Source organism: Paramacrobiotus metropolitanus, unplaced genomic scaffold (assembly GCF_019649055.1).
Source record: "Paramacrobiotus metropolitanus isolate TYO unplaced genomic scaffold, Prichtersi_v1.0 Parri_scaffold0000074, whole genome shotgun sequence".
In the NCBI taxonomy this organism is placed as follows: domain Eukaryota; kingdom Metazoa; phylum Tardigrada; class Eutardigrada; order Parachela; family Macrobiotidae; genus Paramacrobiotus; species Paramacrobiotus metropolitanus.
Window position 1 is genome coordinate 96,888 of NW_026570294.1, and position 24,913 is coordinate 121,800.

At 43.2% G+C, this 24,913-nt stretch overlaps 2 protein-coding genes across 2 annotated transcripts in view; both read right to left on the minus strand.

Annotated features, from left to right (window-relative positions):
* LOC129595155 (filamin-B-like) overlaps nucleotides 1-21,594 on the minus strand; it is a 33,535-nt gene extending 11,941 nt beyond the window's left edge. The window contains 21 exon segments of the mRNA XM_055492073.1: nucleotides 1,698-1,844; nucleotides 1,943-1,984; nucleotides 1,987-2,115; nucleotides 2,875-3,037; nucleotides 3,108-3,481; nucleotides 3,777-3,914; nucleotides 3,976-4,383; nucleotides 4,980-5,201; nucleotides 5,295-5,609; nucleotides 5,935-6,072; nucleotides 6,334-6,417; nucleotides 7,131-7,442; nucleotides 8,071-8,439; nucleotides 9,931-10,242; nucleotides 11,235-11,364; nucleotides 12,865-13,149; nucleotides 13,209-13,405; nucleotides 14,800-14,917; nucleotides 15,045-15,327; nucleotides 15,620-15,809; nucleotides 20,960-21,594. Coding sequence (XP_055348048.1) covers nucleotides 1,698-1,844; nucleotides 1,943-1,984; nucleotides 1,987-2,115; nucleotides 2,875-3,037; nucleotides 3,108-3,481; nucleotides 3,777-3,914; nucleotides 3,976-4,383; nucleotides 4,980-5,201; nucleotides 5,295-5,609; nucleotides 5,935-6,072; nucleotides 6,334-6,417; nucleotides 7,131-7,442; nucleotides 8,071-8,439; nucleotides 9,931-10,242; nucleotides 11,235-11,364; nucleotides 12,865-13,149; nucleotides 13,209-13,405; nucleotides 14,800-14,917; nucleotides 15,045-15,327; nucleotides 15,620-15,809; nucleotides 20,960-21,353 — 4,750 coding nt within the window. The 5' untranslated portion in view covers nucleotides 21,354-21,594.
* A 1,043-nt stretch (nucleotides 21,595-22,637) lies between these two features.
* LOC129595094 (high choriolytic enzyme 1-like) lies at nucleotides 22,638-24,748 on the minus strand. Its single transcript, XM_055492007.1, has 4 exons — nucleotides 24,459-24,748; nucleotides 24,141-24,361; nucleotides 23,651-23,826; nucleotides 22,638-23,246 (listed from the first exon to the last, which is right to left on the minus strand). Exons 1-4 carry the CDS (start codon nucleotides 24,711-24,713, stop codon nucleotides 22,756-22,758), a joined length of 1,143 nt encoding a protein of 380 aa, XP_055347982.1. The 5' UTR covers nucleotides 24,714-24,748; the 3' UTR covers nucleotides 22,638-22,755.
* Nucleotides 24,749-24,913: the final 165 nt, after the last annotated feature.

The following is a 24,913-nucleotide window of genomic DNA, read 5'->3' on the forward strand; positions in this document are numbered from 1 at the left end:
GTCAGTGGTCAGTTTGCCGGTTCTCAACCGGCCGTTATAGCAAGCTACAAAGAGATCTGTCTTCAGCCGTTGAGGCGGAGTTTTCAGCATGTTTACCGCAATAACGTTGCTTTCCTCTTTAACGCGCCTATCCAGCATATTACCGCACCACTTGGCCGGTGTGTCGCGTCAGCAGAGCAGGCGAGCTAAAGTAAACTATACCGACTGTGCCGTTCCGCTGGTGCGTAGCGGTGTTTCGGTGTTAAGGACTCCCCCTCTTTCTTCTTTAGCATTAACAAGACATGTGATTGTGCACTTGCACCGTTTCACCTTACACGTTGGTCAGCAGAAAACATATACCAACGAGCGTAGCAGACACAACAGGTTCTCAAGCGGAATCGGCGCGCTTGACGCAAGGGAGATAAACAGCCGTAGTGGACGACGGAGATTAGCCGGTACGCTGCGGCGATTAGGTGTCAGTACTGGCCAGGATGGAAGGTCAGGGATTACGCACAATAAGCACCATCGAGACCCCCCATTAGCCTTGGACATGTGTCATTCGTAGAGGCTGGCACCCCATTTACACCGCTGTATGCAAACGTACGCCGGCTCTCGAGTGATCGACCGGACTCGATGATGTAATCGTCACGGTTGCACTTTTACCATAAAATCGTCTTGTTAAGATGCTCACATATTTCTTGTAGAATTGTTTATTGAGATGCTGTAAAAATTTTTCTCAATCCTAAACACATTTGCTTGAAACTGCAACATCACATTCGGATGATATACTAATAGAACACAGTACTTAATGAACTGTCCATTTGTCTGCTCCATTACACTACGTTTTCTCCGTATATGATCAGCTTGTTTGCATCACATTAACATTAACAGCGTCTCCTCATTACGCTGTATGAAACCGTTATTTAAACATGCAGCCAGACGTTAGGCAACCGAATGAATTTACAGGTTTTATTTGCCGATTATAAAAGTTTAAAACCGGAAATCGTAAACATGTCCTGAAGCAGTGATTTTTCTCGATTTGAAAACAAATTTGCTTAATATTCTGACTGCATCGCATACGAAACTTATTTTTCGTTTAAGCTTATAATAACAGAACAGGACTGACGTGTCAGAAGGTTTGCTCCACTATACTACGTTGCTTCCGTATATGAGCATCTTATTCGTATCACATTAAAAGCACCGGTTTCTGCTCTCCCGATTACGCTGTACGAAACCGTTGTTTAAAGAAGCAGCCAGCTCTAAAATTTTACAGTTTCTCTTTCCCGATAATAAAAATCTGTACCGGAAATCATAAAACTGTCCGGAAGCCATACGTTTTTTCGAATTTATAAAAATTTGTTTAACATGCTGATACTATCACAGTCGTAAGTTAACCCCATGTACAACCGTCCCACACCGCCGGGTTTGTTCCATTACACTACGTTTTTCAGTAAAATTATGAGTATTCTATTCGTATCAAACTACATGTTTCTGTTCTTTCGAATACGTTGCACAAAACCGTTATTTGAACCCTTCGACATATTAAAATTTTACGGCTTTTATTTGCCCACAATAAAGTTTTCAACCGGAAACCGTAAACCTGTCCGGAAGCCGTAACATTTCACTAAAATCACTAAAATACTAATAAACTCCGGAATGCCGTAAAACCGCTACCCGGCTTCCGTTCTGTCCGTTACTTCGACAGTACATTTCCTTACCTGTAATGGTGATTTTCAATTCGGCCGCTCCCGCTCCACGCGGATCAACAATAAAGTAAGCCGGCTTATTGACGGGCGCCAATCGCAGCCCATCACCCGACGCCGTACACCGGCTGCCGTCGATGATTTCACAGTCGTACGGCGTGCCTGTTTATACCGATCCATTACATATTTGTCATAACTTTATTATCTGATATATCTGATAAGACGACGCCTGTTTGCTCAATTGATTAGCGGCGGCATACCTGGCACCACGTGGTTGTTAAAGCGGACACGGATCTGGTGGGGGCGGCTTCCTGCGGGGTGAAGCTGACTTTGAATTTGGCGTTGCCCTCGGCCTGGACGAAATTCGGTACGTTCTTGCCGTTGCAATGGACGACGATCTCTAAATTGCCGGCACCGGCTTGACTGGCATCCACTGCGGAAACACACGGTTAAAAAAATTCCCAAATATCAGAAGCTTATTTTCTACACATCGTAATAAAAGTTAAAAGGTCACGGAGCGAATATTTGTCGTAAAGCGTAAAATGCAATTAATAATGCACGAAATCATGCGAAGAACATCACTACATGCAAATTAAACTGAAGTGAAGAACAATTAGCTATGAGAGCCGAAAAGTCTGACAATATTTAATTTAAAAAAGTACGAAAAAAACAAAGAGAATACATATAAATACGGGCACAGTTTCAAAGCAATATTGACATACCAAGCTTAACTAAGAAAGAAATTCAAGAAACAAAGAGATCATAATATTAAATTCATAAGACGCAGCGTGAAAAAGGGATATTTTATTACCAAGAATGAAAATGCAGTTTGTTTTATTTTAAATTTGTTCACTAAATCCTAGCTCAAGAAATAGACCTAGAGAAAAAACCCAAGAAAAAAATCTATGATCGAAACCTAGAGAAAATTATTTGTTTATTCGTCAGTATCGCATTGAAAATGTCATGCTAAAGCTGAACCGAGTTGCAAACAGTTTGCTCCGGCCTCCATTACACTACGTTTTTTCCTTATACGAGTAGAAGCATCATATTGGTAACACATTGATAACACTAGTTTCTGTTCTCTCGATAACGTGGCACAAAGAAAACCTGAAGCAAACCTAAGAAAAATACCTAAAGAGGCTAAAAAAAACTAGCTGTTTTTTTATAATAACAACAAAAACCAAAAACTCACCATGAAAACTGACGGGTTTTCCCACGATGCCCGTCTTAGTCTGCGTGACGGTGACCCGGTCGGGATCGTAGACACGGCAGACGAACGGACTGCCTTGGATGGGCTGCGCGGCGTACGTCACTTCAATCAAGTGGTCTCCGACTTCCGTGGGCGTGTACTCCGCCTACACTCACACCAACAAGTTATCACAACCCCGTTTCACCTTCGACCCGCAACCGACAGTCAACACTTACCCGGAAAGTGGAGGCATGTGAGCCGCTGATGCGCACCGGCACCTTCTTCCCGCTGGGCGCCGTCACCGTCACCTCGCACTCGGCCGGTCCGGAACCACGGGGATCCACGGTGAACCAGGCCGGTTTGTTGATGGGCACGCGCTCCAGGCCGTCGCCCATGGCCACCACCCGGCTGGCGTCGATGATGTTGCAGCGGAAGGGGCTGCCGGGCACGGTGATGCCGTTGAATTTCAGCTCGATCATGTGGGTCTCCGTGCTTCGCGGCGTAAAGGTGATGGCGTAGCGGTTGTTCCCGAGGGATTCCGCTGTGGTCTGCACGCGGCCGTTGTTGACGGCCACTTCCAGGTTGCCCGTGCCGGCTTGGCTGGCGTCCACTGCATTACATTGAAACGAAACAAATATTTGTATCCATCATAATAAATTAACCGGCTTAGTCTTCCATTAAAATTATGCAATAAAAAAACTAAAAGACATATGAAATATTATAAAAAAAGTATTGCACTTTAAATAAATAAAGTTTAATAAAAAAAACAAAACATTAAAAAAAGGAAAGGAAATAAAAAATAATAACAGGAATAAGAAAAAAATTTAATGGAATAAAAAATTAAATGACGCAAATACTTTGTATCCAAAAAAACAAATTATTGGGTTTCAAAGCTTCATATTTACCCGTAAAAGTCACAGGTTTGCCCACGATTCCATCGGGAATATCTCCGACTCGAATTGCACTGACATCGAAAGCTTTCGCGACATAAGGCGACTGTCCGGCTTTCATTCCGCCGTAGGTCACCGTAATCCGGTGTTCACCTAAATTCACAAAAAAATGTGTATAAAATCTTTTTTAATTATACTGCACAGTTGTACTTACCGGCCATTTGAGCAACATATTCCACTTTGTACGTCTGATCCTGATTATCCAGCACCCGCGCCGGGATGCGCCGCCCGTCCGGCCCCTCAATAGTGACCTCGACGGCCTCACTACCGGCGCCCTTGGTAATCACATTGAACGTGGCCACCTGCCGGACCTGCGCGATCCGCAGGCCCTCGCCGACCACCTGCACTTTGGAGGCGTCCATCACGTCCACGCCGAAGGGCGTCCCCGGCACCGGGTCCTGGTTGAACGTCACCTCGATGCTGTGGTGACCCGCTTCTTGTGCGACAAAACTGATTTGGTAGCGCGCCGTGCTCAGCTGCTCCACGCGGGTGGCCACGTGCCGGTGGTGGATGTCGGTGACGACGATCTCCACGCTGCCCTCACCGGCTTCGCTGGCGTCAACTGGAAAACAGATCGCTACATATGCGGTGAAAATGCACGGAATTATATTGTACAGATACGACTAAAAGATGTCGTCGATGCGCTTTAACGCATACTGCGCAAAAAAGCGCCTCTTCGCTAAAGACAGAATATCAGCGATTTTCGTATTGGATATGTTCCTGTTGTTCACCACTGTTTGTTCATCATATCATTTAGCTTCAATACGCAGTGATCGCAATAACTAGTGCAATAATCGCTTTTCCCAGGCCATTTAGGAAGCATGACTCTGCTATAACTCAAAGAATACGAAGAACTACACATGAACTTATACTGCAAAACTGTAGTGAAGTGTCATAAGGGCATTCATAGATGCGTTCTAAACCACGGACACATTACGCAGAAGATAAAATTAATATTGTCCTTTAGAAAACAACTTTTTTTAACAATAAATATTAAACAGCCTTTATTTTTCCCTTGCGATTGTCTCCTACACTTTATTCATGATGTCGGAAGCGCGAACGATTTCGGAAGCCTGGACGATTTCAGTTTTTAAATTCTGTTATGTATCTGTATATTTATATATGTCAGTTAAATAAGAAATGTGTATGTATACGTACTGGTGAAGGTGACCGGCTTGCCGACGAAACCCGGCTTGAGATCGGAGACTTTGACTTTGGTGGGGTCGTAGGCCTTGACCGGCTGCGGACCCTGTCCGACCATCTGCCCGGCGTACTCCATGCTGACCATGTGGGTGCCCACTTCCTGCGCCGTCCATTCCACCTCGTAGCCCACGTGCGACACCGTCGAGATACGGCTGCGCACTTGCCGATTGCTGGGAGCTAAAAAACACTCGTTTTAATTAGCCACCAAGAACGCCTTAATAAAATCATATTAAACATTCGTTTCGTTTATGGAGGATGTTGGTTTCTTACAGTTGATAGTAACGATGAGTTCCGCCTCGCCCGCTCCAGCCGTATTGACGGTGAACGTCTCCGGCGTGCCCACGCGCACTCTCTCCAGACCTTTGCCGGACGCGGAGATGCGGCTGGTGTCGAAGACATTGCACTGCACCGGACAGCCCGGCACCGGTTCGCTGTTGAATTTGACGTCGATGTAGTGCGGCTGGGTGTTCTGCGGGGTAAAGGTCACCAGACACTTCCCGCCGCCCAGCACGTCCACTTTATTGGGGACGCGGCCGTTGTTGATGGAGATCTCCAGTTGGCCTTCCCCGGCTTGCGATGCATCCACTACAAATTAGAAATTAATTATTTTAATACAAATTTTAACTGGCTTCCAGTCTTAAGCAAATGGTAAATAACATGAACGCAAATAAATCTGACAAATACTTATAACAACACATTTCCGTCAAAATATAGCAAAATCTGAAATGGCGTGAATAGCAATTACAAACTATCGAAAGTAAACTAATGTAAAAGCCGAGAAAATTGACAGCACCTCCCAAAAAACATTAAAAAATTTTTACAGCAGTAACCAATTAAAAACAGAAATTAATTTGTGATTTATGGTAAAAGAAGTAATAAAATTTGATTAAAATTATATTTTTAGGCGTACCTTGAAATTGTACCGGTATGCCGACAAAGGCATTGGTAATTTTGGAAATCTTGATCTTGGTGGCGTCGAAGCCTTTACTGATGAAGGGCGAACCGGTTATCTTCGTATCGGCATACGATATCTCGATGGAATGCGATCCTGAAATGAAACAGCGCCGTTATTATTACTGCATCACCAACCCATCCGCCTCCATCAGCGTGTAATGTATTCCGTTTTGCGCATTACACAACTGTCATCCACAGCCGCAACGTCGCGATTAAATTGCCGCTTTTCACGTAAACCGTATATGCGCTATTGCAAAGTAATCGAGATTGGCATGGAGATTGCTGATGGGGATGCTGAAGTATACGCCCCAGTGATAATGAAACGAAAAACACCGCAAACAGCAGCAGCACTCACCGATTTCACTGGAGGTGAATTCACAGCGGTAGACGCCGGTTCGGGTTTCGCTGGTGTATGAGCTAATGGTCCGCATTGACGGCGCTGTGGGGAGAAAAACACCTTTTCATACACGCCGGTCATTAAGTAGCAGAAATGCCAAAAACAAGAAAAGCATTTCATCGTAAGTGACTTATCAAAAGCAGTCTTTTCACAGCGTTAAATGCTACTTAAAAACTTTACATTTTAGTGCATCCGATATACCCAACCTTCACTAATTTTAATCTATTTTTAATCTAAACATTTACCGTGTTATACGTGTACAGTAATATTAAATCCATTCCTCATTAATTTTTTATGTGGAGGTACGGAAAAAAGTACAATATTTCGTAAAATAACTGCAGTAATCGCGCTTCCAGTGCGATTCCGGACGCATTCGCTGAATCGACTGTACGAACGATTAAAACTGCTACGAAGAAATGCACATATACCAACGCTAGAAATTGTAGTGCAGCGGCTCACACATATGGTGGTAGAGCAAATGAGCGATGGCCTCTTTAAACCGTAGGCATGTTATGCAGTACACTGAATAACGTTCTTTAAGAAGTTTTTTACCGTAAAAAAACCGAACTCAAGTTTTTTTTCTCATATGCGCCTTAGTCATACAGTGTAAAACAATTATTTTCGCTGGAACGAATTCCGCTACTATTTTCCGTAATATATTTGAGCGAATATTTAAGAATTAAAGTAAATATCATAATTAACTGCCAAGAGGTGCAATTGCCACTTGTTGGTAACAAGTGTTGCCGGAAACGCACCTTTGACTTCCACCTTGAGATCGCCGGGTCCGACATTGCTGGCGTTGATCTCGAAGCCGGTGGTGCGGTTGACCTGGAAGTGTTTGGGGATGTCGCGGGCGGTGACGTTGCGGGGATCCCAGATCTGGACATTCCAGGGACTGCCCACCACCGTCTCCCCGTTGAAGCGCATCTCCACCACGTGCGTCATGGCGTCCAGGGGTGTGAAGCTGGCCAGGAAGCGCTGGTTCCCCAGAGATTTCACGTGGCTGACCACGCGGCCGCCATTGACTAGGATCTCCAGGTTGCCGGAACCGGCTTGCGAGCCATCAACTATATGCCGCAAAAACAACCGGAATGCGATGAATCCGTTTCGTGTTTGGGATTCAGACTTATAATTACGCAAACGAAATAAATTGCATTAACAGATTGAACCAGAAATCGATTGCGATTCTGCGTTTAAAAATTCCTCGAATCTAAAAATTACAATTAGGACCAATCGACACACTCAACTTCATTCTCAACAAAAAAACTTCTTTGAAATAAACAACCAGATTTAATATTTCAGAGTTAAGAAACATACAAGTACTGAAGAAGCACGTTCGTGACACGACGATCATATGTGCCACTGTTCTACGATTACCGGTACTATTTATGCAACGCTGATGTACTTCGCCGAGTATTTAGCATTGAAATATTACTATAACACGACCACAGCCAATAAAATAATAATAATCTTGTTTGTTAAGTTTTGTGCATGGTTTTGACTTTTACCCAATTTTTTCAAGCGTACATTATAATAGATATTATTTGTATAAAGGATCAATCTTAAGATTTCACTCATTTCAGGGCAATTTGGCATAACGAAACCCGGCACAATTAACTTATTTAATTAAATTCATAAAAAGCAATAATTTTAATAATAGCTAAATTATTATTATTGCTGTTTTTGTTCACGTACTCTCGAATTCCACAGGTCGACCGACCCACCCATTGGGGATCTTCCCGACCCGAATCATCCTGGCATCATACGCGTAGCACTTGAACGGGCTCCCGCGAATGGCCTTATCGAAGAAGGCAATATCGATGGAGTGTTCGCCGACCTCCACCGGCGTGTACTCCGCTTTGTACGCCCCGGGCCGCACCTCCAGAATCTGCACCGGAAGTGATCGCCCCGAGGGCCCGCTGACATTAACCTGGAGATCCTTACTGGTGGCGCCTTTGGTATTAATCGCGAAGAAGGCCGGCCGCTGGACCGGGACGAGTTTGAGGCCTTCGCCGGATGCTGAGACGGTGGAGGTGTCGAAGATCTCGATGGTGAAGGGGGAGCCTGTAAAATGATCGAGAAATGACGATGGTGTCAACGGATGCTCGCGAGAATGTCAGACATTTTCTCTGTCAATAATAACAGCGGAAGTCCAATTTCCGCTGCACTGCAGCGGGAATGCGACAACTATGGCCGTAATACAAACATCAGCAGCAATAAATAACACTTGGCGCAGTGGAATTAAAAACGTTTGAACTGACTAGTGCTTACGTTGTGATTTATGTATTTCCGTACACTTGAGTGTTTGTGCCAGCTGATAACGAACACACACTTCTTTGGGTTTCTTGATCATAAAGAGATGCTCGAACATCTTAGTAACTTTGATCTTCAAGTTTTATTTGTTCCTTATTATGACAACAGCGTTTCTTCTTATAACCCGGATAAATTTATTAAAAATTTATAGTTCAAAAATGGACTTATTTTAAACAGCCGTTAAAAGAAACAGTTTCTTCCTATAAAAAGATAAAACAATGTTTTATTTATTTCCAATCGAACCGGCTAGCAAATTTTTAAATACAAATATATTCAACAGAAGGGTATTTTCTTTATTTACTGCAGAATTCAAAATTATAATTAATAATGAACGAGTATTATTGTGTAACCTTGAATAGCGTATGCAAATATGTAATCCGTTATGAAATCGCTTCGCTATTTTCCAAAGTCAGATGGCCGTTTGTAATGGTTTTGCAGCCTGTTGCTTATTATCCCACAAAGCACAATCGGCAAGCGAATACAGTGCCGGCCAGTGAAGCATGATGTTTTGGCTGAGTGCGGTTTGACAGCCGTCAGCGGAATGATGCAACCGGCCAACAATGGCCAGCGGTGGCTTCCCGGCCCGGCTAATGCAGTCAACGCCGGCATACATCACGGCATTATTGCACACAATCAGAATGGGAACAATGGCCGGTGCTTGTTGTCCTAGCCATCTCGGGTGACATTGTCAGACCGTGGCGTGGAAATGATTATTTGCAGATTATGCAATTGTAATAATACCTGGCCGTATTAATGCTGGTAATTAAATGATCAGATGCGTACAACTATGTCTATAACAATGTGATAGCTTTCCAAACAAAAAGCAATTAAAACAGTTTCGAACTCTGCAGACTGTTTAACTGGCTGAGATTCAATAAAAATATTTCAAGATGCGGAGACTTCACAGAACGGTATCGTATTAACAAAAACATGAGCACTACTTTTTTAGTTTGCTCGAAGATCTGAAAATTATTGTATAAACACGATTTTCGGATGATTGCCGGGAAGGGCAAAATATTATCCACACAAAATTGATTCGCGATCAAAAAAATTATTTCTCAGAAATAAGGTTTTGGCGTAACTGAAATAATCCGAGCCGAATAAACCGTTCAGATGAAGTTTACGCAGTTAAGTGCTTTCTTTTACCGTTATACGCCAGCACTACACTTTGTTGCCGAGATAATAATGTCGCCAAGATGCTCAATAAATTTACTAAAATAGTAGTAATCACGTGACGCTTACCTCTGACTTCCATCCCGTTGAAATAGACATGTATGGTATAGAGTCCCGGTCCGTGCGGCGTAAACGTCACCTTGTACATGCCGCCGCCCAGCTGATCAATCCGTGCCGGGACATTGCGGCCCTGATAGAAGATCTCCACGCTGGCCTCGCCTTGGCCCGCCCGCGAAGTATCCACCGCAAAGTCCATATCCTGCCCCACCACGCCCACATCGAGGCCCGACACTTTGACGGCGTTGGGATCGAAGACGCTGCAGGTGAAGGGGCTACCCTTGATGTGGCTGCCGTCGTAGGTGATGCCAATGTGCCATTCACCTGTGCCCGATACATTCAACTCTGTACTGCATGCATTCACGGAAAGCTCTCCATTAACACTAGTATAACGCGCGATGGTCTAATTCAAGTGCACTGCAGTTTCCCAGCTGTGTAGCGGATAATGGCTATTCGGACGGTTGTCATTTGGTGGGTGGGTTATCTTTACGATCGTACATGTATTAAACCGGCCGGTTTCCGGTTGCACGCGTTTCCCCCGTAGTTGGATACATGTACGTGCTCGTTAAGTGTTGCGATGGGTAGCGAAGCGCGTACGCATTTAACCAAAGACAAAAATCTGTTAACGCTGGAGTTCTGGCCGTTGGCTTAAAGCGTGAGCGATCAATGAGATAACTGATAACCGTTTACTATGTAGCATGTCATCTGTTCTTCCATTTCAACCGGCTATAGCCGCAAAACCGGTTTTAAAAGTTAGCCGTTAACTGCTTTTTGGCGCTTATTGGACAGTAGCTGAGAATCGACTACACTAGCGAGCGCATATCGTTGCATCCAACAGACGCTGAGATGTGGTTGAGTGGAGGGAAACTGTTCTCTCTCAACAACTGTAACCGGCGATCGGTTGCGCTGTTCACACATAATCAAGCACGGACGCTGTGTTGCTGGTATCACGCTAATGCCCGTAATTTGTCATCACACGCAGACCGTGCATGACAATTAAAATCCGATTATTTTTAAAACTCTCTCGTGTAACGTCCGCGCGCAACATCACAGTGAACTCGATTTCCATTCTGACGGATACGTACCGTTAAGTAGGTTCAGTCCCCATAACAAAATAACATTTTACGAATGAATAATGAAAGTGTAACATGAGCTGGCGTCTTGGACGACAATTTGCAACGGTCGTATGCAAATCTCAAGTTCAAAGTGGTCGGACGACAAAGCTGCACGCTGAGGACCGTACAAGTGCCTCAATTTAAGCTGTAACAATTGCTGCGCGCTGGTTTCGATATGTTAATTATGACAAGCCGACTTACCGACTTCATCGGGCTGGAACTTGGCAGTATAATTGCCATTATGCTCACTGACAGGACATTTCATGCTGCGACCGGTTGGTGAGCGTGCCTCCACGGCGAGTTCACCGCGTCCCGCCCCGTTGGAGTTCACCTACACAAACATAGAGAAATGGGGTATCGTGGTACTTTAATTACCATTCGAGAAAATTAAACTCCTCCAAGGTGTACTGAACACAACTGACAGATGTTGCTGCGCGACTGCCGCGGCGCGATGGCCAATAAAGTTTAAAGATATTGTCGCGTAAAGTGATTGTCAACGGCACAAGAATGCGTGATTGTGCGCACTACACACACAGGATGCCGAGCCAAGACATGCCGATGAGTGGAGCGTACAAACGCGTGTGGAATGCCGTGCAAATAGACGGACTTCTACAGCGGCTTTGTCCGCGTAATCTATGGGGGAGATCTGATAAAGTCGTATTTGAAAATGCTGGAGAATATTGTATTAAAACGGTTACAATCACGGATTGGTTGAGGCGCGCCAACACTACTGGAAATGCCGAACGGAAGTTGGCTGGGGAGAGCTTCTAAAGAAACTTTGATAAGGAGAGGTGGTCGGCGAGAATCGGACACAGACGTTACCATTTGCGCCCTAATGGTCTGCCAAGAGCGGCCAGACCATAGCAATGGTCAGAAAGCTGCGGAAAAGTAAATTCCAAAAAATCTTTTTTGAAGTCCTGATCGGACTGTAGAAAATCAAAGAAAGGGGTGTTTTATTAATTGGGAAGAAAGCTGATGAGCCCGGAACGCAGCGTTACGATTTTGTGTGGCGTTCAGGTTGGGTGGCCCCTGGACACTGGAGTATATTTTTAATCCTCCTAGTCGACTACTTGTGGGAAGGTCATTATGCCGCTTAAGTCTGCCTGCATCTGCATAACATACCCTGCACACGGACAACTCATGGTGCAAAACTGAAAAACCTTAATCATAAGAATCAAGATTTTTCGTTTTTTTCAAGTGTACTGTGATGGCTATAGCCGCTATGTCGCGGCGTAGCGCGCTGTGGTCTAGTAAGCTGCTACAGATTTTTGGAATTTAATTGCTAATTAAGCGTTCACCCGTCCATGAGGCAAGAACGAACTTCCACACAGCCTTTCTGTGCGAAAACGTTAAGTGGCATCTACTAAAGGCGTATTTGAAAATATCGGATAAAATTTTGTTGTTGTGACAGCGGTAACGAATCGGTTGAAGCAACCCAAAAGCACTAGGAAAATTATCGTCGATTGGCTGGAAAAACGCTTCCAAAGAAAATATTCTGATAAGAGGAGTCCAAGGCATTTTGCACGGTACCATAACTACTAACCAATGACATTAAAAAATTTTCTGAAAGTAAAATTCAAAAATTTTTATTATTATGTCCTCATCGGACAACAGAAAATCAAAGAAAGGTGTGACATATCAATCAGAAGATCCAGATGAGCCAGGAAAACACACTTGTTTCGGCCTACGGGTATTCACTTTCGTTGGGCTCAAATTGCTTTCGCAGCAATAAGCTTTTTTGGCATTTTCCAGACGGTCAATGGGAAAATTTGTTACAGCGCGCAAGACTGATAGTCACGCGTTTAAGAACCGATAGGGTCACTTTGCTTACCGTCATGTCCGTCGTGGAGCCCAGTGGTACCGGCTTATTAATCCCGGCAAATCGGACCTTGGAGATATCGGGATGCACGCGCACTTTCCGCGGGCACTCCTTAATCAGCTCCCCTTCGCACCAGATCAGCAACTCGTGCGGACCGGTCTCTGTTGCCATGTAAGTAGCACTGCCGCCGTTCTCTCCCAGGTTGAACTTCACCGGGATCGTGCCACTGGGTCCGCGCAGTTCCGCGCGGATGGTGGCGGGATCCAGATCATCAAGGTACTGGACTTGAAAGTGGGCCTGCACAGTAAACACACGTGAGACAGATGCATGAGATCCGAGAAACAGGAGTAGTTTACCGGTTTCCCAATGTAGGCGGTGTGAAGACCCTCGCCGGAGACACGGATCTTGTCTCCGCCTTTGCGTTTCGGCAGCGGATTGACCCACTGGAACCAGGCAGCGTACGCCATGATGCCCAAGTGTTCATCCACGGCCTCCGCCATTTGTTTCGGAGTGAGAATGGGTTCTACGCCCAGTTCGCGACCTCCTTTGAAACCTGTAATCCGAAAATGAGCAATTAATTTTCTCGTCAGTTAAGAAAGCTTTCCGACGTTTTAAACTGTCAGCTTGTGCTTCAAATCATAAACTGATAGAAGTCAGATATTTCAGTTGCGTATCTAGCTTGTCTTTACATTTAATAACAGAGTGTTGAGATAAGGTTTCCTGCACAGAAAAGAGGGGTTTTCATTCTGTATCGGCTAATCTAATATGTCGAAGACTCCGTTTTTCCTCGAAAATGTTGATCTGACCTTTGTTTTTGACTTTTGATAAGTGCTCGTACAAAAACATCTCGGTGCTATTATTTCCTGCATTTAGCGGTTGAAAGTAATTATAGGTAGAGAGTAATATCCACTTGGCCAGCTGCCAAGAGTGAAGCGTGAAAAACACCATTACACCAGCGGAAGATCGCTCCATCAACGCGGCCTGACAGCTGACTGACGTGCTCAATGGTCAGTAGTGTATTAACGGACGCCTTAAAGGGACATTTACCAGTGAATTAAGCGTTTAGCGTTTAGACAGTTCCACTGTTGTGACACATGGCCGATTCGGTTAGTTTTAAAAATAATCGAACTATGACGGACATCATTAATCATCGATTTGATCGCACGGTTGCAATGGCATTTAACACACTGATCAGCTGAGGATGTCATACGGTGTTCTCCATCACACTCTTCCTGTTCCGATCGTACCTCGCTGAATGGCGCGTTATACGGTTTATTTGTCTTTACTACTAAGTGTACGAATGACCAGTCGTGTCGATGACCTTTTTTAATAATCTTCATATCAACAGTTCGAGCAACTAAGCGAACGCGTTACTAAATTGTGAAAAAACAACCGAAATCGCCATTACCCGTATCCCGTTTACTACTAGGGAGGGAAGCGAGAACAGCGCCACTATGACCTTTCACAACGGCTGCACTAAATGCTTGCTTAGCGGAACTGGCGCCAGTTAATGCGGAGTCCCATAGCACACTTCCCAGGAAGTGGACGGCGTCGCGAACGACCGTGCTGAGCATCTCCACCACGGAATCGAATCGGTTTCCTTTCACAAACGCACAATCATTGCTACTTGGAGAATGCATCGCAGTACCTTTCACAGATTTACTGTCTTCAACCAAGCTAGTAATTACAATTTTCGCATGTTTGCGTAAGATTTCGAGGTTTTGTTTTCAAAAGAACTACTTCTACTCGTAATTCGAAAGAACTAATTATAATGGACACTTTTGCTGTAGATTAAGGTTTTGCTGGGCTACTAATAAGCCTATCCTCCTACAAAACAGGGGATGGGTTAAAAATGGGCTACTTTGGATGGGTTAAGAATTTTTCCGTTTTATTACTTTTCCGTTTTTTCTTTAGTCGGAAAAATAAAGAGGGCGCCCGCATACGTACCACGTTGTAAGTTATCCTCCCAGTTGTAGCGGTCATACGTCTGTGTTGTGTATCCGGAAACTGTTCCACCCAGTGATTTCACCAGCGCTCCCACTACACGCCCATCATTCCAGTCCATCTAAAAATATTTTCCGATACATGTTACTTGGTGGATGAGCGAAGCATTGCGATTAAGCGTTCCCCATATGGTTTTCGGTCAGTTCAAAAAATCCCAACACGAAAACGGAATTTTGTTAAAGAGTTACCGTAAAGTTCTCGACATTCTCCTCGGGGATCTGACTGCGCACCCAGCGTAGGGTGGCCTTGTAGCCGGGACTCTCGGGACTGTTCATAAAGTAGGACAGGTAGGTCATGCCCGACAGTTCATCCAGATCGGGACTGGCCAGATCCTCGGGCGAGATGAGCATGGGAATGCCGAATTCCCGGTTGGCCACTTCCATGGCCCGCCGCAGGTTTTCCACTTTGTTATGCGGATCCAGACTTTTCCAGTTCGGAAACAAACCCGGCCGGCAGTATTCAAGCAAGCCACTGTAATTATGTGATTATCACACAATTCTCAGAATGTTTCTTCAAACTAACAAATTAAGCAAAAAAGCCTGCAGTTTCCCGCGCGTCCAGTTTCATAAACGAATTAACTTTGCGTTTTAAAAAATTGATTTCTTATAAACAGGATGACTATATGGAGTCCAACGTGTGGCATAAAATATTTAAATGTGAAAGGTGTACAAATACCATTCTTCACAAGAATTTTAACCAGTAGAATTAATTGACAATTGTTGTCACGAAAGACGCCCAGACTGCAAATGAATGTGATGCGCACCTGAGGGCGATACCATCGTTCCAGTCACGTGTGAAATTCTTGATCTTCATGTCGTGCAGCACCGCTTGCAGCCAGGCCAGCATCAGCTTCCTGGGCGGTAGGTTCGTCTTGCCGATCTGATAGCGCAGAATCAGCGTCCATACTAATCCCAATATCAGCTTCAGGTTCCCTTCCACAATATCCTGATTTCCTGCAAATATAACATTTTCTTGATTTTTCAGTAAAACACTGTTAACTTAATACACTCGTATTACTGGAAAAGAAAGCAGAAACCGTTTAACTAAGGACATGACGTCTGCGTTGCTAGTTCAAAAAGCTGCTTTAATTAGCGCTCTTTTTCTTTGCCATTGATTACGTTCATAACTGGTTTTTTTTGTTACACCGTTGCTGGCGTCAATCAAGCTTTAAATTAGGCAGCCGCTTTAACCGCGTATCCAGGCCGCTGTGGTTTCTAATGTTTTTTGATGGATGGAATTACCGCAACATATGTAGTTAATATGATAATTATACCTAGCAAAACGCCGACACGGCCATGCCGATGCCGGCAGTTTGTTTGGTTACGAAACATGCCTCCTGCGCGCGGTAACCGCCTCCGCGTAAATTGCAAATCAAACACGATTACATTATCCATCGCTTAGTAAATAGACGATGCACATATATGGCAACATCTTGGCATATACACACCGTTACACCATCACACTCCAATAGATCAATTAAAAAATAAGTTGTCTTTCTTGTTGTTCACTTGTTATTTTAGCCAAAAAGGAACGATGGAATAACTCAAAAGCAACGATCGTAATTTTATTTTTTAATCGGCAACTGCAGATTTTCTTTAAAAAGCGTTCGCTGTATTAAATTTTATACATCAAATTTTGTGAAAAACATAATAATTAGCCAACTGCTGGAAATTACACAATTTTTTAATTTACTTGCATTTAAGTACAATAATGTAATTTAAATATAATAACATTTATTTCGTTTAAAAATAATCAAAATAAGAAGGGGAAAAAATTCACAACTCTGATCCGTACAGTTAAATTAATTTACAGTGCCTTGTGTAAAGACTGCTCGTGCTGTTTCATTCTGGGAAGATTCCTTTTTTTAATCCTGAGCATTCATTTCGAACAATGCTAAGTTGTAGTCATATGTGAAGACGACAAAATGCGTTTTATTTGAACTACCGCTGCCAGCTCATTGTATCAACATGCTCACTCAGCGCGAAAACATTTTAATTTTAACATCCGCTTTATGAGCTGACTAACCGCTACTGCTGGATAAACAAATATCATTAACAAATTCGACTTTGTGCGCTATTGTAAGCAAATGTATCGCCGCTCTGATCCGTCTTTCGCTCTTCATGTTTGCCAACATTTTGACCAGTTTTGTTGCCGCGCTCGACTAAGCATTTTGCAGCGCTTGCTCCAGTTGAAAATAATTCAGACAGTCACAGCAGGTTAACTTTGATCAATTTTTATAAAAAATCTCAAAATAATCAAGCATAAAATTATTAATGTTAGTATTGATATACCTGAAATTTTTTATTAGGTCCGCCTTTTATTATAATTTCGTCATTCGGCTGGCACTTCGAGTATAAAGTTTTATAGTAACGAATTGTTATAAAAGGCACTATAAAATCGTAAATATTTGTCCGTTGCGTCAATCAATCGATCAACAGATTCAGACACGATCAACAGGTGCGCTTCTCCCGCACATTTGCATAACGCAACATATTGACCGTTAGCAGTCATGCGGCGAGACTCGTCCGTCTTCACTCGAGCAGTCTCCATCCCGCAATCACGTTACGGAAAAGAGAGGTTTTAGTCAGGGATCAGCGCCGTTTTGCAGCCTAATCAACCGGCTGCGCAGATCATGCTCGCTAATACAGTCAACTAACAGGAAATTCACTGGTAAATTCATCAACGAATATCTTGACAGAATTGTGCAATTGTCATGCAGACCACAAGAAATAAAATTAAGACGATCTGCTAAAACAAAGCTTACAGCTAATTTTTACATACGAACACAAAATCAGAATTTCAGCGACTTAGCTATTTTATATTTCCCTTTTCTAAAAACGTTTTCGAAATGATAAATAGCTTTTTTTAAAAATTGCTTATATTGATTTTTGTTTAATTCGGATATTTTGCATTATGATGATTTGATAATTATATATAGATAGTAAATTTTATTCTCCCGGTATAATAGTGTTGACTTATGTTACTTTGCGACTTAAGTGATTCATTGCCGAACTAAATTTATCTTAGTGTTGCATTGATTCGTCATATGTATTTTGTACTGCAAGCTTGTTTTTTATCATGACGGTTTTTTATCTTAACATTTAATGAGAACGTTTGATAGTGTTTAGCATTTCATCGCTGGCATGCAAAACAGCCAAATGTATCCTTATCAAACATAGCAGCCTTGACTCTTACTTTCAGGTAGTCGTGTTCGCGTTGGTAGCGTACGTTTTTCTCACGAATACCTGTCAAGGTGGCTGCAGCTGCGTGCTGCGCACATTGCTGCCAGCTGGCTGGACAGACACCACAATAACTGACCCAAAAAACAGCCAGGCGTGTCTAACTCGGGCAGCATTTAACCTGACGACATTAACCTCAAATTACTTGGCTAACGTCCGTGCAGTACCAGTGCAGGCTGCAGACTATGCAGTCCGCGGTAGATATTGCCCATCTGCGCAGTGGACCACTTCACGGTCTTCGCGTGATGAAAAGGTTCCACATGTGCTAAATTACCTGCATGCACGCGATAGTTTAAACTTTTCGGTACACTTCATGAAAAAACCGGAAAATTATTCTGAAACAGAATTAAAAAGGGTTTCCCTGATTTTCCCAGCATACTGTCATGCTGGGAAAATTCTCCCGCCTTTTGTTATATTCGTGCTAAATAAAATGTCTGTTTGACTGCTTTGACAGACAATTATATCTGAGCAATCGCACATAGAAATTATGCAAGAAAACAAAATTTAACTGAGAGGAAAAATTTGTTGCTGTAGATTTCGAATCAGTGTTTTTTTGTAGCTGCACTTTTGCCGAGGAATTTTCCTACAGTGAGATATTCATGAGAATGCAAAGCGCCGATCAAAAACGATTAAGTTGAGAATGGCGTAGCAAAGCGTTTTATTCTGTGCAGTTACAGCTGTCTAACCACAACAAAAAATACCCCAAACGAAGGATACAACCGGTGTTTTCTCTCAAGCATCGCCGTGGTTTACCGGCGCAATACAAATCACAATACAAACCACTCATCATAGACACATAATATTTATGATGAGAAAATGAAGGTCATTGTACCGCTAATCACAGATGGTGTGAAATTAAATTACGGGGTGGTGCACCGTAAAACCCGCAGCGGAAAGACTGTTAAATCGAAATTGAATTTCTTGAATTAAGCTAAATTATTTTAGTACCATAAGGAAGTTTTTATGGAAGGCGTAAATTTCCTTTCTTAATTCTCGAAAACAAACATTTTGAAGAAATATTGATCAGATGCATGAGTAACACTTTTGTCATTTCATTCAAAGCTTTTTGATAAGCGGAAGCTAAAGCTGCCATTTCTTCCGTAAATATTCCTCACAAAAACTTACAGAAAATTTAAATTGCAAATAAATCGCATTTTATTCAGATTATTTAAGCAAATCACCAAAGTCCTGCAGCATATGAGTACATACGATTTTAGTGTCACGTTTATGAAAGAACATCAAAGAAGGAAGTTACATCTTTGAAAGAAACCCAAACACTCATAAATTTCTTGGCGGCTGACAAATAAATCTGTTCGATTCAGTGAGCAATGCAGTACATACGATGCGCATTAAGTGCATGTTGGAGATTGATTAATATTCATCTACATAGCTGGCCGCTTGCGGAGAGAATAAGTAATATAGCGATTATTGTATTGTCGGGTTGCGTAAGAAGGATGCTTGGCTGATGGCTGTTACCGTGCTAAGTACGACGGCAAACACGCACTCCACGTATAACTGCTCATTTTGCACATTTTTTCTATCTTTGAATATCCCACTATTAAACAGTCGATTGGCTCATCGCGAGCAAATCCTCAACGCTCAAGTTATTTTTTGCTACTTTGGCCTGCGCTGAAAATCACTCGCACGAATTTGTGAGCCAAAAAATAACGTAAACCATAACACAAAAATTATCAGGCGAACTAAATGTTTTTATTTAATCCGACAGCAATGCCCGGTAACATATAAAAATGTCCGCTAATATATAAAATCTTATATATTAGCGGGCATTTCGCAAGCATTTTATTTTAATTAAACTTAATTATACAAAAAAAAATTATAGAAAAAGATTTAGTTTACCGCATTTATGCCCAAAAGATTGAGTCAAAATTTCCGCTGTATTATCAAAACCATTTTTTTTATGTTGACACCATTTTTTTAATGTTTAGGAATGCGTACAATTATGCGTGTACTCACTTTATAGGCCGGTTTTATAAATGTTGTAAATCTTTACAAAGCCTTTTATTTCTTTAACAGTAAGTACCACTTAGACGCGTCACATCGGATTGGCCGCCCCGCTGTGCCGCGCGCATAGTCATCCTCACCTCAGACCGTGCGGCACAGAACCCCAGGCGTGACCTTAATCACAACAATGCCGTGATGCAACACAGCTCCACTGTTTGTCTTGTCAATAATCTGCCGCCGAATCTGTGTCGTCACTTTCGCGGACACGGACAATTAAGGTTACGATTATTATCTGCCCCGATCATCATTGCCGTCGACCAACATTATCATAAAACACTGCTGTTGCAACCAGTGTTGTGCATGTTCTTCAGGCTCATTCGCTGCTCTGAACCGAATAAATGGCGGTTGCAATAAAATTAGTAGGATAATCATTAATTTTACTGTCTCGCATAATGGGTAATAAAAATGGTAAAAAAACGTTAAGAAAGGGCTTTTCTTTATGCGCTGATGCAACTGCGCGCAAGCGGTTTCGGCGGGATAATTTTTAGGTGTAAAGTGTAAACATAAACATTTTTGTACGATCTGATTCCCACGCCCAACTTTGCCTGTACAACATTTCCAAATAATCTATTTGTAATATTTCAGCAAAACTCAAAGATGGTGCGGTCCGGTATTTGCAGAACGTTTTTGTCAGATTACTTCCGGTATTTTTAGCACATGTATAGTTTTCGCTTGTTCGCCATAAAGTTGAGCGCAAATTCAGCGGCTTTAAGTAAGCGAAATTGACGAAAACATTTTTTGTTGAAAAATTAGCATAGCACGTTTTAAATGAAACCACCAAATTAGACACCGCGCGATCCGGTCAGCAGTTGGCGCCGCTTTGCATTACAAATGCGACTTACCAATATTGACCAGTTTAATATTATCCTCCATCATGGCATTCAAGGCCAACTGTACATTCTCCAGCATCTGGTGCTGATTGACCGGGTTCTGGAAGGCCTTGCCGATCCGTCGGCCCTGCAACACTTCAATCAGCGCGATCAGATTCAGTCCATCCTGAAAATCTCCTTGAAGATCGTCCACGCGTTTGCCCACGGCTTTCAACTGCTCGTTGACCCAGTTAGTGAAGGTCTTCTGCTGGATCTGGATCCAGCGCTGATCATCGTCCTTGATGCCCATGGGGGCGGCCGCATGGCCCTCACGGGAACGCGCCCGGTTGGAGGCGATGAAGGACGACTTGTCGCCCATCTGGTTCGGACTGCTCACCTGCCGGGATAACCGGCCGTTGGCCAACATTCTTCCCTTAGCGCGTTAACGCAGGATACGCAGTTTAATCCTTCACCATCCCGCGATTATAGTCCGTTAATAAGAAAATTAAGAAACCTAAGAAAACGACGGATGCGCGATGCTGCAGGGAAAGAAATTAGAGCAAGGTAGCATAACAACAACTGTAAATGCACCGTCGATGAGGAGTGTTGCTATGTTTGGGTGCCGAGAATGTAATGCTGGTTAACTCTCGCTGCGGTGATTTAACCAATCTGTGATGTGTATGCTTTTGCGATTTGAGTGGCTGTGTGTATATGTGTGTATGTGATGAAGGGGGATTTTGTGCAGACACAGCACGGAACCGGTTTGGTCGCGCATAACATAACACAGCACACCGCCTAAAATATACCGGCTAATATTTACCTGGCACGATAAAACACTACTCGCTGTAATGCATCTACCTTGTATCGCATACAGAATGCAGAAAACGAGCACCGTATTATTTTTTCCGCCTTGGTGTAAACGGAAAAAAGTGGCGGTTTCCCGGCGGCCGCTGTTCAAGGATGAAGAAGAGTAGGCTGATGCAGCTGATGGCGATTACTTTGGAAGCCAGAGAGAAGATGGGTAATCGTCGCGGTGTTTGTCGCCGCACTCGGCAACGGAGGTGGCGAAGGCAAATTGACAGTGGCTGCCGCTTTTGATGAGGCATCTTAAGGAGATCATAACAGCAGCGTAATCGCTTAATGGCTGACGTTGGCCCACTATTAATGTTAACTTGAGCATGGCGATTTCTAACGTAATCGCAATCTGACAAGGGCCTGCTTGGATAACGCGGATGAGATCATGAGCATCCCCAAATAAATGTCACATGACTCATGGCAAGAGTATCTCGTGCTGATTGAATTTTTTTTACTTCGAAACTAAGGATCTGCTGTTAGGAAAAAACTGCTGTACCATGCCATAAGTGTCACATTGAGGTATTTATTAATTGGGAAGTGTGCAGTTTTCGTACACATATGCAGCTAATCGGTAACGGTATTTGCAGAATAAAACAAACATCATTTCCCCCAAAATACAAGCGCATTTTAACACGAATAAACAACAGCCCCGGAGTGACCTTTCAACCACAGCCGCTGTAAAACTACTATTATTTATCAACCAGCTAGTGCTGCCGCTACTCCACGTGAGAAAGAACGGCACGAATATTTAATTATGCGTGAAAAAGATGTAAGAAGTTTCGCTTACCAGTCTGCAATAGTGATTTAACTGATCGTATCATCGAACGACCACAGAATTAAAGGAAGGAACTGCAAGCACTTCACAACCATGTTTCAGATGGCCACTGTCATCCACTCACGACGGAAGAACAAAGCATACCAGGGCCTTAGCCATGCTCTGATGTACTGTATGTTGTCACCCAGAAAAGTAAAAATTACGAACAAAAACACTTGGCTGATCGCGCCAGCTTATCGTACAACTGGCCCTGAAAGTCCCAGTAAAGATCACCTTCTTCAGCTGGCCCAATTAAGATTCTAAATCCCCGGTAATTACTTCCAGTGTAGATAGCCAAAATGCAGCCGACTTTTACCTTGGCTGAACTCATTAAAAAGCTTATATTTATATTGTCTTTTTCTCCTTTGATCCACCGCATGCCGGATTCGATGCCAAGCCAGCCGGAATAATCGTCCCAGGTTGTGGCACAGAGTTTGTACAATGCATTGATTTCTCTGATATCGGTGGCGCTCATCCCGATCCTCTGACCAATGGTAGTGTTCTGCCATGGAGATTTCGGCCTGATCGTCCAACTATCGGCATCTATCGCGAAATCATTCTTGCCGTAGTGCATAACTGACCCGAAGTCGTATGTCGTGCCAGATGTCGTAATCGTGTTTGCTTCGTACTTGTCGAAATTGTGCCTGTCAGCTGTAAAAGTGCCATATGCTGTTCGACATTTTGCGCATTGTGGACATTTTCACAATGTGGGTTCATGTACCGGACACCCGGGATTACCTGCATGGCTGCGTGCCAGTATTCTCTGCGCTGCTGCACATGACAGAAACTTTTCAGGAATTGATCGCGTGCTAATTATTGTTTTTACACTCGTGCAAGCGGGTACACGAGATTAACAAGATATTAACAAGTTCTGATTTTTTTCTAATGCAGATCAACGCAGAGAATACCGTGACTCTCGTGTCCGGTACACGAACCCACAATGTGAAGAATGTCAAAGTACATAACGAGACGATAAACACAAAACAAAAGGCGTTCTAATCGTTCGTAATGTGCACATGGCGCACCATGAACGTTTTTATGCTTTGTTTTCATACCCTCTGCAATATTGCTCCAGTTGATATCGACGTAACTATCCCGGTCAGTCCTCGACTGTTCATGGCCAAAACCCAAGGCGTGCATCAGTTCATGGATTATAATTCCATGTTCAAAGCAGTCGTTGCCTAGGGAAAGTTCTTGTGCGCCTCCTTGTCTCCCCACATAACTGGAACAGCTGCACAAAGATAGATTCTGAACATTTTCCGATACAATCTTCGGTATTTCGGACTATTCAAACTATTAGTGTGAATGCCCCAAAAACTTGTAGCTGAACAATATGCAAAGTCAGTTTACGAGTTTTGCAGCAAAAATAAGTTTTGATTACAATGAAATTTGAACGCCGACACACTACATAATACAGTTAAAATTTTGCAGCGGACATCTTGATTTCCGTTGACAGACAAATCGATTCATACCAGAATTATTTTATTGGCATATTATTTACTCGCACATTGTAAATTCCCTTGATTAATTGTCGTATCATCGTACCTGACACCTTTGATAATGTTGATATAATCTCTGCGAAAAGAAAAATCGCCCCTCGCGATAAATCGAATAGCATCCGTATTTGCTTCAATGTCGGACATCGCCATTAGAATTTGGTTCTTTTGATGCGGGGTGAATGAGGCTGATATCCGGTAGTACATATCTCCAGAGAGCCATCTCTCATTGAATAGCGCCGCCTTCTCCGGATTGTTTAATTTGTCGTTCTGGAATGGAAGCACAATAATTTAGAAACCCATTCCCAGTCCATGTGCATTGTGCTGCAGCAAACGTGTGCGGTGTTTTTCAGTGCGTTACGCATACCAAGTCAGCGATAGTATCGCCTGGCTTCAGCACGCCCAGAATGTCTCCCTCAAACACCAGCGGCGTCGCGTAGTTGTCGAGGTTATCTTCTCCCATTTTAACGGAAACATTCGGAGGTATTGCTAGCAGCCTATTATGAAAATAATCGTTAGCGACGACTGACTTTTTAATCTCCTCGTGTTCCTCTAACGGCACACAAAAACCACCACTTAAAATCAAAACGAAAAAAGCAATATTAAAGCGAACAAAAGCCATTTTGCTTGTGTATGTTTCCTTCTAATAACGCAACCGGCAATATAGACGCAGGCAGTGGCAAATGTTTATATAACGTTTCTAGTTTCAGGGCAGCAGTACAACAATGACGTTATCGAATCCCGCGCCTGCCGGATGTGCACAATGTTATCATTTGAGGACAGTCAATGATCTGTGTCTAGCGCATGCTATCGCTCTCTTGC